Source organism: Silene latifolia, chromosome 3 (assembly GCF_048544455.1).
Source record: "Silene latifolia isolate original U9 population chromosome 3, ASM4854445v1, whole genome shotgun sequence".
In the NCBI taxonomy this organism is placed as follows: Eukaryota; Viridiplantae; Streptophyta; class Magnoliopsida; order Caryophyllales; family Caryophyllaceae; genus Silene; species Silene latifolia.
In genome coordinates, this window is record NC_133528.1 from 31,689,697 (window position 1) to 31,703,221 (window position 13,525).

At 42.8% G+C, this 13,525-nt stretch overlaps 1 protein-coding gene and 1 non-coding gene across 2 annotated transcripts; one reads left to right on the forward strand and one right to left on the reverse strand.

Annotated features, from left to right (window-relative positions):
- The first annotated feature begins 484 nt into the window (after positions 1-484).
- On the forward strand, positions 485-2,704 carry LOC141648907 (uncharacterized). The gene is made up of 3 exons (XM_074457615.1): positions 485-1,419; positions 1,768-2,009; positions 2,451-2,704. The coding sequence occupies exons 1-3, from the start codon at positions 485-487 to the stop codon at positions 2,702-2,704; spliced, it is 1,431 nt and encodes a 476-aa protein (XP_074313716.1).
- LOC141650098 (small nucleolar RNA R71) lies at positions 518-624 on the reverse strand. Its single transcript, XR_012546158.1, has one exon. It is a non-coding gene; the product is annotated as a small nucleolar RNA R71 (small nucleolar RNA).
- Positions 2,705-13,525: the final 10,821 nt, after the last annotated feature.

Sequence of the window (13,525 nt, forward strand, 5' to 3'; positions counted from 1 at the left end):
AACTCACACATCCCACAAAATTTTGATACAACAACTACGATTCAACCAAATACCACAATTGAGACTTTAGTAGAGAACCCCTTTTCATAACTTCCTTAATTATAATAGCCCACCTCAAACACCACCACATCAAGAACCAAACCCACCACCACAAATGGCTCTTAGAGATCATAACCGGCCTAACCATAATGATTCATGTAACCCTATCAATTTCGGCACCTTGGCCCCAAACAACTTTGAAATGCATCCCTCCCAAGTCGGGTTAATTGAGAAGGACTTGTTCGGGGGTCATATTGAAGAGGATGCCCATGCTCATCTCCGGAAGTTTAAGAGGAAAGTTTCACTAATGAAGAAGAATGGGGTGTCCGAAGACACCTTGAGAATGATGTTGTTCCCGTTTTCATTGACGGACAAAGCGGACCGATGGTTGAACATCCACCCACCGGATACTTTCACTACTTGGGACGACTTAGCCAAAGCATTTATGGCCAAGTACTACCCTTCCTCCAAGACCGCGATGCTCCGCAATGAGATCCATACGTTCCAACAAGAGGATGGGGAGTCCTTGGGTGAGGCTTGGGACCGATATCAAGACTTGATAGCAAGTTGCCCCCACCATGGAATACCGGAATGGTACATTACTCAAACATTCTTCCAAACTTTACTACCAAGAACTAAGGAGATGGTAAATGCCTCCGCGGGGGGAGGTTTTGACCACTTGAGTGATGAAGAGGGCACGGCATTGATCAAGAAAATGGTAGACTCGGAGGCAAACTATGGTTCTAGAGGGAACATGTTACGAAGGAATGGGAAATTTCCTAAGGAAAACACCTCCAACTCCGAGACAAATGCCAAGCTCGACTTGCTCACAAAACAATTTGAGAAGTTTTCAAAGAATCAAGTGAACCAAGCCGCAACCTCATATGGGCCGCCCATGGAAGAAGTGGCTCAAGTCTCAAGTTGTGAACTTTGTGGAGGAAGTGGTCATACTTATGACTTGTGTGGCAACAATTACAATGGTGCCTATGAAGAGAATGCTCAAGAGGTGAACGCTTTTCAAAGCTACAACAACAATCCTAGACCACCAAGGCCTCCTTACAACAACCCAAACACCTACAATCCAAATACCAATTTCTACCACCCCGGGTTAAAGAACCACCCCAACTTTAGTTACAAAAGCACCAATGTTCAAAACCCCCAACATCTCCAATCACAAACCCAAAACAATCCACCCGGTTTTGCTCAACCAAGGGGAATTCTCCCCAACCCAAGAAATAATTTCGGAAATCAAAACCAATGGTCAAGCAACAATCAACCCCAAAACTATGGCAACCAACAACAAGGGTACCAAGAGTTTGGTGGAAATCAAAGCAACCAAGGGAATCAAGTAAATCAAGCAAATCAAGGATTTGGGCAAGGGTATGTTCAAGGGTCTCAAGAACAAGGTCAAGGATCAAACTTCAACAACTATGGTCCTAGAGCTAACTTCCAAGGGGGGCAAAACAACAACCAAGGTCCCAATGCTAGATATGACTATGGGTTCCCTTTACCCATAGCCAACCAACCTCATCAAGAACCCCAAGGTGAGCTCTCTCAAGTTGAGCTATTGAAGATGATAAAAAACATGCAACTTCAACATAGCCAAGAGATAGCTAATTTTACAAAAGCTACTCAACAAGAACAAGCAAACTTGAGGGCTACATTTCTTAAGGACATGAGGGAAATGGAATTTAGGATGGCTTCTCATGCTATGGCTAACCCTCAAAGGCCGCCCGATGGTTTGTTGGCTCAAGGACAAAGCTCCAAAGATGCCTCAAATAGCCACCATGCTCATGCGGTAGTGCTAAGGAGTGGTTTAGAGCTTGAGGACCCTTACAAAGACCTTGAGTTGGAAGTTGATGAAGATCCCAAGGGGAATGGGTTAGAAATGGATGATGAAGAGGAAAGCTCACCCATTGAGGTTTCGGGTAAAGCTAATGAAGACAAGAAAGGAAAGAAAGCTTGTGAAGGTTTGACTAGAAGAGGAATTCAAGTGGACAAGGATGTTGATGGATATGTGGAAGACCTCCCTTATGAGGAGGAAGCTATTGAAGAAGTACCTTTGCAACATTCTAAAAAGGTAACAAAAAGTTCGGCTCCTCCAAAGGTATCTTCCAATTCCCAACTTGTTTCTAAAATTCCTTACCCTTCAAGAGCCATAAAGAGTAGGGAAAACCTCAAGTATGCCAAATTTTGTGATATGCTTGAGAAACTTGAGGTTACCCTACCCTTTACGGAGGTGATAATGAACATGCCAACCTACTCAAAATTTTTAAAAGATATTTTGACAAGGAAAAGAGTCTTGGGTGACCAAGAAATAGTGGCTATGGAAGAAGCATGTAGTGCTCATATCCTTAACAAATTGCCCACTAAACTTGGTGACCCGGGAAGCTTTTCCATTCCTTGTGTAGTTGGCGGTGTTCCTATATCAAGAGCTCTTTGTGACTTGGGAGCAAGTGTTAGTGTTATTCCTTTGAAAGTTGCAAAAAGGATTGGCATTCAAAACTTGGCTCCCACTACCATGACTCTCCAATTGGCGGATAGGTCCGTCAAACGCCCTATGGGGGTGCTTGAGGACGTGCCCGTCAAGGTTGGAAAGTTTTTGATTCCCACCGATTTTGTTGTCCTTGATATTGGGAGGATAGCCATACTCCCATCATCCTAGGTAGGCCATTTTTGGCTACCGGAGGAGTACTCATTGATGTGAAGAATGGGCGGCTAACCTTCCAAATTGAGGGCAACAAAATCGAATTTAACTTGCCAAATTTGATGAAAGGTCCAAGTGTAGAAAGATTGAGCACAATTGAGGTAATTGATGAAGTAGTGCACGAAGTAGCCCGTGAAGAGGCGGAGATGGAAGAGGTTTTTCAAATCTCTTTGCATGATGAGGCAATGAAAGAGGATCATGAAGTTGATGAGGAACTATTGAAGAAAGTGGAGGGCTTTCTCCCTCCAAAGGTACAACTCAAACCCTTGCCTCCCTCACTCAAGTATGCTTTCCTTGATGAGGGAGAGGCCTACCCGGTGATCGTTAATGCTAACCTAAGTGAGCCCCAAGAAAAGAAGCTTTTGGAAATTTTGAAAACTCATAGGGGGGCACTTGGGTATAGCATTGATGACATCAAGGGCTTAAGTCCGAGTTTGTGCATGCATAGAATAGTTTTGGAAGAGGGGAGTAAACCCAAGGTTGACGGTCTTAGGAGGATTAACCCAAAGATGGCCGAGGTTGTGAAAAATGAAGTGTTGAAACTTCTAGAGGCCGGTATTATATACCAAATTACCGATAGCAAATGGGTTAGTCCGGTCCACGTGGTACCAAAGAAAGGGGGTACAAATGGTTGAACAAAAGGATGGCACCACCCTTCCCACTAGGCCCGTGACCGGGTGGCGAATGTGTATTGACTACCGCAAGCTCAATGCCGCCACCCTCAAAGACCACTTCCCAATTCCCTTCATTGACCAAATGCTAGAAAGGCTCGCGGGCCATGCATATTATTGCTTCTTAGACGGTTATTCCGGGTTTTTCCAAATTCCCATCCACCCGGATGACCAAGAGAAGACGACCTTCACTTGTCCAATAGGGGTCTATGCCTACCGTAGGATGCCATTCGGGCTTTGTAATGCGCCCGGCACCTTTCAAAGGTGCATGATGGCAATATTTTCCGATTTCCTTGAAAAAAGCATGGAAGTCTTCATGGACGACTTTAGTGTCCATGGAGACTCGTTTGAGCTTGGTCTTGAGAACTTGGCTTGTGTGTTGAAACGGTGTGAGGAGCATAACCTCGTCCTTAATTGGGAAAAGTGCCATTTCATGGTTGAGGAAGGGGTTGTCCTCGGTCACATCGTTTCAAGTAGGGGTATTGAGGTCGATGGGGCCAAAGTTGCGGTCATAGAGAACTTGTCACCTCCCTCCAATGTTAAGGGAGTGAGAAGTTTTCTATGCCATGCCGGGTTTTATCGGCGTTTTATCAAGGATTTTTCAAAAATAGCAAAGTCCTTAACCTCATTACTCCTTAAGGATTTCCCCTTTGTGTTTGATGATTCTTGTCTTGAAGCTTTTAATAGGTTGAAGAGAGCATTGGTCACGGCACCGATAATCCGGTCTCCGGATTGGAATCTTCCCTTTGAGATAATGTGTGATGCTTCGGACTTCGCGGTTGGTGCGGTACTTGGGCAAGTTGTGGATAAGAAGCATCATGTGATATATTACACAAGCAAGACTCTTGATCAAACACAATGTGGATATGCTACAACCGAAAAGGAAATGTTGGCAATTGTTAATGCCGTGGAGAAATTCCGACAATAGCTTGTTGGGTCCAAGGTGGTGGTTTACTCCGATCACACCGCCTTGAGACAATTGATGGTGAAGAAAGATGCAAAGCCCCGACTCTTGAGATGGGTCCTTCTCCTTCAAGAATTTGATTTAGAGATTAAAGATAAGGCCGGGTCGGAAAATGTTGTAGCCGACCACTTATCTAGATTGACCGTTGAAGACCATGGGATACAAGACAAGAGTGGACCCATCAATGAGTGGTTGCGGGATGATGGACTCATGGAAGTTACCGTCAAAACCCCTTGGTTTGCGGATCTTGCCAACTACATTGTGAGTGGTTTCTTATCGGATGAAATGGAACCAAGAGAAAAGCGGAAGTTGAGAAATGATGCTAGGAGATACTTTTGGAATGACCCACATTTGTTTCGCAAGTGTGGGGATGGAATGTTCCGGAGATGTGTTTTAAGAGAGGAGGGCTTAGAGATTGTTGACCGGGTTCACAATTCCGCCTATGGGGGACACTTGGCCACCTCTAGAACAATTGCCAAGATCCTCCAAGGTGGGTTTTATTGGCCCTCCATGTTCAAAGACATTCACTACTTGGTTAAATCTTGTGATGCTTGCCAAAGGGTTGGGAACATTGGGAAAAGAAGTGAGTTGCCCTTGACTAACATATTGGAGATTGAGCTTTTTGATTGTTGGGGCATAGACTTCATGGGACCCTTTCCCAACTCTTGTGGAAATGAATACATCTTGGTTGCGGTGGACTATGTATCCAAATGGATTGAAGCGGTTGCCTCCCCCACCAATGATAGCAAGGTTGTGATGAAACTTTTCAAAGGCACGATTTTCCCAAGGTTCGGAACACCAAGAGTAGTCATAAGTGATGGCGGATCTCATTTCCGCAAGAGTACCTTCAAAGCTCTACTTGAATCACATGGTGTGCGACACAAAACCGCACTTGCCTACCACCCTCAAACTAGTGGGCAAGTGGAGGTTTCTAACCGCCAAATTAAAGCCATTTTGGAGAAAGTCACCAACAAGAGCCGGAAAGATTGGTCCCAAAAGCTCCCGGATGTCTTATGGGCATTGAGAACCGCCTTCAAGACACCCCTTGGCACCACCCCGTATAAGCTTGTGTACGGGAAAGCTTGCCATTTGCCGGTGGAGTTGGAGCACAAAGCTTGGTGGGCTCTTAAAGAGATGAATTTTGACTTTGATGCCGCCGGAGAGGTGCGCTTTCTCCAAATGAATGAGTTTGAGGAATTGAGATTGGAGGCTTATGAGAGCTCCAAAATCTACAAAGACCAAACGAAGAAATGGCATGATGCCAAGATCATGAAGAAAGAGGTAAGTGTTGGAGACCTTGTTCTCCTTTTTAACTCCAAAATCAAGGTGTTTAAGGCAAGCTCAAATCACGATGGTCCGGACCCTTTAAAGTGATGAAAGTATTTCCTTATGGTGCTTTCGAGCTTTGGAGTGAAGAAGGGGGAACTTTTAGGGTCAATGGTCAAAGAATCAAGCGATACTATGACGGTGATAACAAAGGTCCTATTGAAGTGCTCTATCTCGGGGAACCCCTCCCCGAGGAGAGGGAAAGTTGAAATTCTCGAAAGTGATTTGGTTTGGTGGAGTTCCTCAAGAACCACCACTTGTACATAGCATGCATTTTAGTTAGCATATGAGAAAATTGGAAGGGATCGTACTTGGAAAGATGGAGTTGGTGAGGTTTGGAGAGAGCCTACCCGACTCTTGGGAAAGGTTCAAGCTTGCAAAGTGAGGAACGAGAGAAAAAGGGTTCTGGCGGTCGGCCGGCCCGGTCATCTGACCGGCACAGAACCAACTGTAACTTTTGGGTCGCAATTTTGAGAAGGGACTCCCAACCGGTCGGCCGGCAGCCGGCTCACCGGCTGAGAGTCATAGTGACGTGGATTTTTGGGGGAAATGACGAAGAAAGGACTCCCAGCCGGTCGGCCGGCAGCCGGCCCACCGGCTGAGAGTCACTTGTATACTTAGAAATTTTTCGAAAAAATGGAATAGGACTCCTGGCCGGTCGACCGGCCGCCGGTCATTTGACCGGCGCAAAACCAACTGGAAACTTTTGGAACCCCAGCCGGTCCACCGGCCGCCGGTCCCCAGACCGGCCCAGATCCCACCCGTGCCCCTTTATACCTTCTCAACCACTCATTTCTTCCTCACTTTACCAAAAACAGACTCTCTCTCTTCAACCTAAAACACACCATCTTCATCTTCCCTTCACCTACCCAACCTCAAATCATCAAAATCATCATCCAATCCTCCATTTTATGAAGTAAAACTTCCTTTTAACCCTATATTATCACTCCAAACTCCATTTTTCATCTTCAAAACACCAAAAAACTCAAAAAATCGTCACTTCCAAGGCTAGGTTTTGAGAAATCCGAAAATTCAACATCACTTTTTTGGGTAAGTTCTTCACTTTAGCTTCATTTATCTAAGGTTTAATTATCCTTTTAAGCCTTTTTGGTGGAGAAATAGGAGTTTTTATTGTTGGTTAGTAAGGGTAGTTGCATTTTGGGAATTAATGGCTCCAAGCAAGAGAGCTAGGGTGGCGGTTAGTGGAGCGGACATAGCCCGCGACCCAACTTTCCCGGAGGTTCAATTTATTTCCGAGGAACACAAGGTAAGATTTTCTCATTTAAAATCTAGTGAAATTATCCCTACTAGATTTATTTGCCGGAATACCTTGAGAAAGCTAGGTTGGGACACCGATTGCGAAAAGTTGTTTAATGGGGTCGGGATGGGCGCTATGTTCAACCTCTATCGCCAAACCTTTGCTAGGATCACACTTGAGTTTTTATCCTCCCTCGAGGTACAAAAGAATAAGAATACAAGCAAAATAACCGGTATCTCCTTCCGGTTAATGAACAAAACCATTCAAGTGACCCTTGAGAGAATTGGAAGAATTTTTGGGTTGCCTTGTACGGGGAGCCACCTTCCCCCGTCTAGGTATGATCAACAAGAATTGTGGAAAACGATTTCCGGTGAGAATATTAAGGATGAGCCTAAGATGAAGGAACACCATATTCATAGCCCTATTATCCGGACTTGGCACCGTTCTATGGGTTGGACGATATTTGGGAGGCATGAGCCTCACAATATGCGTTCGGACGAGCTCTTCATACTCGGGAGCTACCTTAGGCAACGCCCAACGGCGTATCAAATCAATATTGCTCATCACTTGATACTTCATTTGCAAAAGCTTGGCAACAACATCCGTAACAATTCACCAATCGTGGTAGGGGGTTTGATAACCCAAATTGCTAAAGAGACCGTGGGGTTTGTGGAATCGCGGCATCAACCGATACATGGGGTTACCATAATGGATAGTAATCATTTGAGCTCCCTTTTCTTCACTAAGTATGACTTCAATGACAAGAAGACTTACCTATTGATTAGGCAAAGCTTGACCTCTATTGCTCTCCCCAATGCCGACTTGGTCGCTCTTGAACCGGACAACGAGAGGTATCTCCTTCCTATTGCAAGCAACACCGATCCTTCCACGCGGGATTGGGACCGTACCACCCTCTCTTACGGGAGAAATGCACAAGGGCCTACTCAATCTTCTTACAATTATGATGCCCCACCCGAAACCGGCACCTCTTCCTCCGCCCAAACCTCCCAATACCAACCCATTGATCCAAAAATTTGGGAGCTCATGGAGGGCATGAACCTTGGGATTGGAAAGGTGCAATCCTCCTTGGAAGACTTCCGCACCCACGTCGACAAACGCTTTGAACAAGTCGACGACTCCTTAGGCCGAGCACACCAAAAAATTGATCGGATCTACGTGGATCAAGCTCTCGGCAACTACCCTCTCTATGAAGACTACGCCTCCCGGCGTATGGTCCCACCGGACGGTCCTTTTCCCTCCTACTTCAACCTACCTAATGGAGGGTACACTCAACCGGGGATTCATGGAGGTCTCAACTTAAACCCCGACTACTATAGCGCCCCTTCCTTCCAAACTAGTGGAGGATATGACTTCAACCAAGGGAGTGGCTACGGTGGTTTTGGGGGAGGCTATGATAGCCAAGGGGGATCGGGAGGCTACCACACCAACATCACTATGGATGCTCCTTTCAACCCTCAAGTCAACCTAGGAGGGTTTGTTGGTAGTGGTAGTGGCCAAGGAGGTAGTGGAAGTGGACAAGGGATGGATACTAGCATTTATGATGATATTAGTTTTGATGTGGGAAATGTTGAGTATGGCGGGAGCGGATTTAATGCTCCTAGAAGTGATTTTGATGCTAGTGGAAGCGGTTTTGGAGACTATGGTTATCAATGCGGCTTTGTTGATCAAAGTCGTGATAAAGGAAAGTGTGTGGTTACCATTGATGACGATGATGATGATGTCAATGACAATGATTATGATGATGGAGACGATGATGTTGATGATGAGACCCCTCGTGCCGAGCTAGTGGACTATGGCTCGGATCTTGAATGAGCCCCTATCTTTGCTCCCACCTTGAAAAATCCAAAGCCAAGTATGATTTTCCCCCTAAATCCAAATTTTCTCATTCATATTTCAATTTTGTATGCATTTAGTTAGAAATTCACTTAGTTGCATTCATATAGGATTGCATTAGATTTCAAATTTGTACTATATTGTTGCATTTAGTTATTGCATTCATCTAGTATAGCTTGCATTGTATTTCAATTTTGCATATAGATTAGATCATGCATTGCATACTTATTTGAAAATCACTAAAAATTTGAAAAATCAAAATCAACAAAAACATGTAATTTCTTTTAATTCTCCCACTTGCCCTCCCATGTAAATGAATAAGTGTGGGGAGGGCCTAAAAAAAACCAAAAACATGCATTTTAATTTCCAAAAATCAAAAATACCAAAAATATGTTATTTTTATTTTCAAAAATTCAAAAACCACCAAAAATATGTTGTTTATTTTTCCTATTCTCTCCCTATACTTTGCTCCATTGAGGACAATGTAAATTTCAAGTGTGGGGAGGGAAATATCCACTTTGTGAATATTTGTTTGCACCTTTAAATTTGATAAAAATTCAAAAAAATGCCTAAAAATTGAAAAATTTCAAAAATTCCAAAAATATTGCATTGTATATATATGTTTGTCTAACAAGTGGCGCAGGCACATACGGGACATTTGAGGCATTAGGAGACTAGAAGACCGCTCGGTTTAATCTTTCCTATCTCTTTCTCCTTTACTATTCTTTTCCTTTATATTGTTGGATATATGGAGGAGGATGGGCTATGTTGATGAGGATGTTCCATTTTGGAACTTGGTGTGTGTTGCTTACGTGCTGCTAGGTTTAGATAATTGTTGCATGTTTATTTATGTTGCTAGTACTTAGAAATGCATTTCGTATCTTGTGAATATGTGTTTGTTGCTTTATTTACATTTTGCATCGAGTTTGTATATAAATTTTTGAACAAAATTTGGTCTAGGAAGGGAGTATGATACCCTCTATGATGATATTGTCTAAGCTGTGTCTTTCCCCTCTTAGTGGCTTGCACCTAGTGACCTCCTTGTTAGGGTGTTTGCTTGCAAATACCCGGGAAATGAGGCTAGACCGGAAATTTTTGACCACCATGTGAGACCAAGACCGTAGACTAGGCCTAGATTTCGACATAGCTACTTACATGTGAGATTTAGAGCCTCCTTGAGACCGGTACATCCATACCCGGTCCCCCTTTAGGTGTGAGTAGGCTCCTCGCGTGGCATGTCACATCACGACGCACAAGCATGGCGTCCTTTCCTTTTAGACCATGAGATGTTCATTTATATGCATATTTTGAAACAACAAGTTGCATTTCATTTTTTTTTTTTGAGCCTCACATTGCCAAATAAGCCTAATTCTTCGACCCTTTAGACTAGGACCGATTTTGTTTATCCCTTTTGAGCCTTGACCTTTCATTTGATACCTACGATACTAACTACAACCCAAAAACAACCGACCTTGATCAAGAAAGTTGTCTATGAGTTTTGGTAGTTTGAAGCAAGGGGATTTGAACCTTGGTTTAGTGGATGTGCACAATCCATTTGAGTCGGAATGATGGTTTAGTTTGGTTTGCTTTGAATAAAGAGGTTTTGAAAAAGAAAAGAAAAAGAAAATAGAAAAGGAGAAAAATGTAACGAAAAAGAAAAAAATTTGCACAATTACTTTCTTTGATGAGAAAAAGCCAAGCAACACTCCTTCATCAATGGAGTAGAAAAAGGCGTTGCAAGAATAAAAGGGGACTTGATGTTTTTCCTAAGTGAGTCGGGTTTACACATTTTTTGCTCGATTTTGGCAAGCCAATTTCTTGTTAGGGTGTAGACGTTGCTCATTGGTTGCAATAAGGTGACGATTTTTGTATTTTTCCAAAGAGAGTCGGGTTTGCACAATGTTTGCATTAATTCGGGAAACCGATTCTTGTTAGGGTGTAGACGTTACTCTTTTGTTGTAATAAAAGTGGAAGAAGCGGAATTTTGACAACAACTTGATTTTAAACTCCAAATGATCCATAACGATGCTTGCACCAATCCCGTTTCGACCCATCACCTAGCCCCGTTACAACCCTTGTTTTTTTTATGCATATTTTCCTTTTTTGCATCTCATTAATGGTCTTGTAGGAGAAGATTCCATGTTAGATTGCGGGCATGTCTCACGAGTCGAGTAGATGAGTGATTTTGGTTACTTTTTGCACAAAAATCACCCGTTCCAAAAACAAAATGAGAGATTAGTGAAAACCGTGAGGAAGTCGGTAGTCTTGGTCCCCTTAGTCATGGGTCAATTAGGTTGAATCTTGAGCGTGTCATGTGATTCTCGAAGGTTAGGCTTTGTTTCCCCCTTTCCCGCCTTTGAATTTGTTTCCTAGGCATTTGGTTGTCAAATTTCGGTTGCTTGAGCCACCATTAGGGCATTGACACCCCGCCGAGACTATGAGAGACGGTATCTCCGACCAAAACCTTTAATCGTTCAAAGTAAAACGGCCGCTTAGATGAGGAAAGCGGTTTGATTTTTGTGATGCATCATATATGTTGACTTGTGCTTAATTGAATGATTGCATCAAAAATTTTGTAGCAAGACCCAACTTGCCTTCCAATAGGGCACTCTTCCCTCATGAGTGTCAAATTGCGAGTTGAAGGGGCGTTGAGTGCGCTAATACTCAATCGGCTTAGGTAGTATTCTAGTTGAGTGATGCTTATATTGTGCACCCACTCTCCATATCTATTATAGTAGTGACTTTTGCATTGATTTAGGACTTACTCGAGGACGAGTAAGAGTTAAGTGTGGGGAGGTTGATGAGTCCCCATTTTGTATCTACTTCACCTTTCTTTTCTTTGCATATTTCCCGATCACATGCGGGTTTTGACCCTTTTTAGCCCCATTTTGTAGCTTTAGCCCGTACTATGAAATTTGTATGCCTCACTGCAGATTTTGCATAAGGAAGAGGGCTAAGGGAGCTAGATATTGAACTCTCAAGAGATGCTTAGAAGAGAAGAGTGAAGTGAAGAAGAGAAGAGTGAATCGAAGAGAGGAAGGACTCCCGGCCGGTCGGCCGGCAGCCGGTCCACCGGCTGAGAGTCCTGCTAGGCTTCCATAGACAACTGAAGACCTGAAGAAGGAATCCCAGCCGGTCGGCCATTTACAAGACACGGAGCGGTCAACAGCCGGCGGTCGGTCCACCGGCTTGCCATACCGATGATTTAATTGGAACTCAAAAGTTCCAGAGGGTTTTGTCTTAGGTCAAATGACCCGGGCCGTCCACCGGCTCAGACTCCCTTCTCCGCATTTTGAACTCTTTTGTAATTTTCGACCTAAACAATTGTAAGCTATAAATACCCCCTCCTTAATTCATTTTCGACACACAACCCTAGATCTGAAAACTTTCCTTATTAATTGTAATCCTCTCTTAATCAAGCACTAATCTTTCCTTAATCTTTCCTTAATATTTAGTAAAACTAGCAATTATTAGTTAGAATCAATAGTTTACTCTTGTTCTTTGAAGATTGTATTGGGGGATTTTGAAGGTTTTTCTTCATATTATTCAATCAAGCAATCTCCTTTACTTTTATTGGTATAATTTCCTCTCTTATTTACTTATTAATCATTTGTTTACAATTGTTTTGCCTTTCATAATTGCTATAATAATCATCATGTTTTCTCTTTATGTTATTTGTTCTTCTTCTCTTATTAGCATGATTATATTTAGTATGAGTGAGTAGACTTCCTTCTAGGGTTTAGGGGGAGTCTATATGGTTTTTATGGGCATGATTGTATGATTATTTGGGTCTTTGATGGATTGTTTATCTTTCTTGTTCATGCACACAAGGTGTTTGATTAATTGCACGAGTGAAAGTTTGTGCCTTTTTTTCATTATTGCTTAATTCCCCCATTGAATGAAAGTTTGTGGAGGTCTTGTTGTATGTTTAAGAGAAGTGTGATGCTTAATGAGAGTTAGTTGTCACCCTTAGGTTACTCTCTTATCATTGACCCCTTGATTCATCATGTTTGCCCTTAAACCATTTAGATGACCCCGAAAGCCCTAGTTTTTAATTAATCATATTCATTTTCATCAACTTGTTTGTTCAATTGCTTTAGTGATTAAAACCAAAACCCCTACTTTTAGTATTGATTGAACTTGACTCTAAGTTGAACCTAGTAGCAACCCCCGCCGTCCTTGTGTTCGACCCCGACTTAATACTACGCTTTTTCGGGTTTTACAAATAGTTTTGATAGAGGGAAACCGCGACAAAATCTCTTAGCTATCAGTGGATCGGGTCATTAACAAGTTGGGTCATTTTGAATTAATTGATGTATCAGGTTAGGTGGGGTGGGGTTTGAGACTTTGAGTCATTATCTGGTTTGGTTGCTTTATCATACTAGTCATTTGTTTACCATTAATCTAATCGGGTTAATATCATATCAGACTCATATCGGTTTAGGTCGGGTTAGGGTTCGAGTCATTGATCATTGGGCCAATATTGGGTGTCGCATCATAAACGGGTCAGATAAGGTTGTTTTTGGGTTGGTAATTTTTCGGGTTATGTCGGAACTCGTCAGGTCAAGTTTGTCAGCTCTAAATGTTGACAACAACATAAGGCTTTGATATGTGAGATTAGAATATATGTTATATTTTGTTATTGACACTTGTCAGCTCTAAAGCCTCGATGATATTTGGGAATTGTTGGCTTTGTATATGTAGTG

Excerpts from the sequence above, each read along its gene's own strand:
- LOC141648907 (XM_074457615.1), top strand. The coding sequence starts at position 485 with ATGGCCAAGTACTACCCTTCCTCCAAGACCGCGATGCTCCGCAATGAG. Across the intron at positions 1,420-1,767 it reads AATCAAGGATTTGGGCAAGG|GCCGCCCGATGGTTTGTTGG; the intron begins GTATGTTCAAGG and ends TAACCCTCAAAG. Across the intron at positions 2,010-2,450 it reads AGGAAAGAAAGCTTGTGAAG|TTGGCGGTGTTCCTATATCA; the intron begins GTTTGACTAGAA and ends TTCCTTGTGTAG.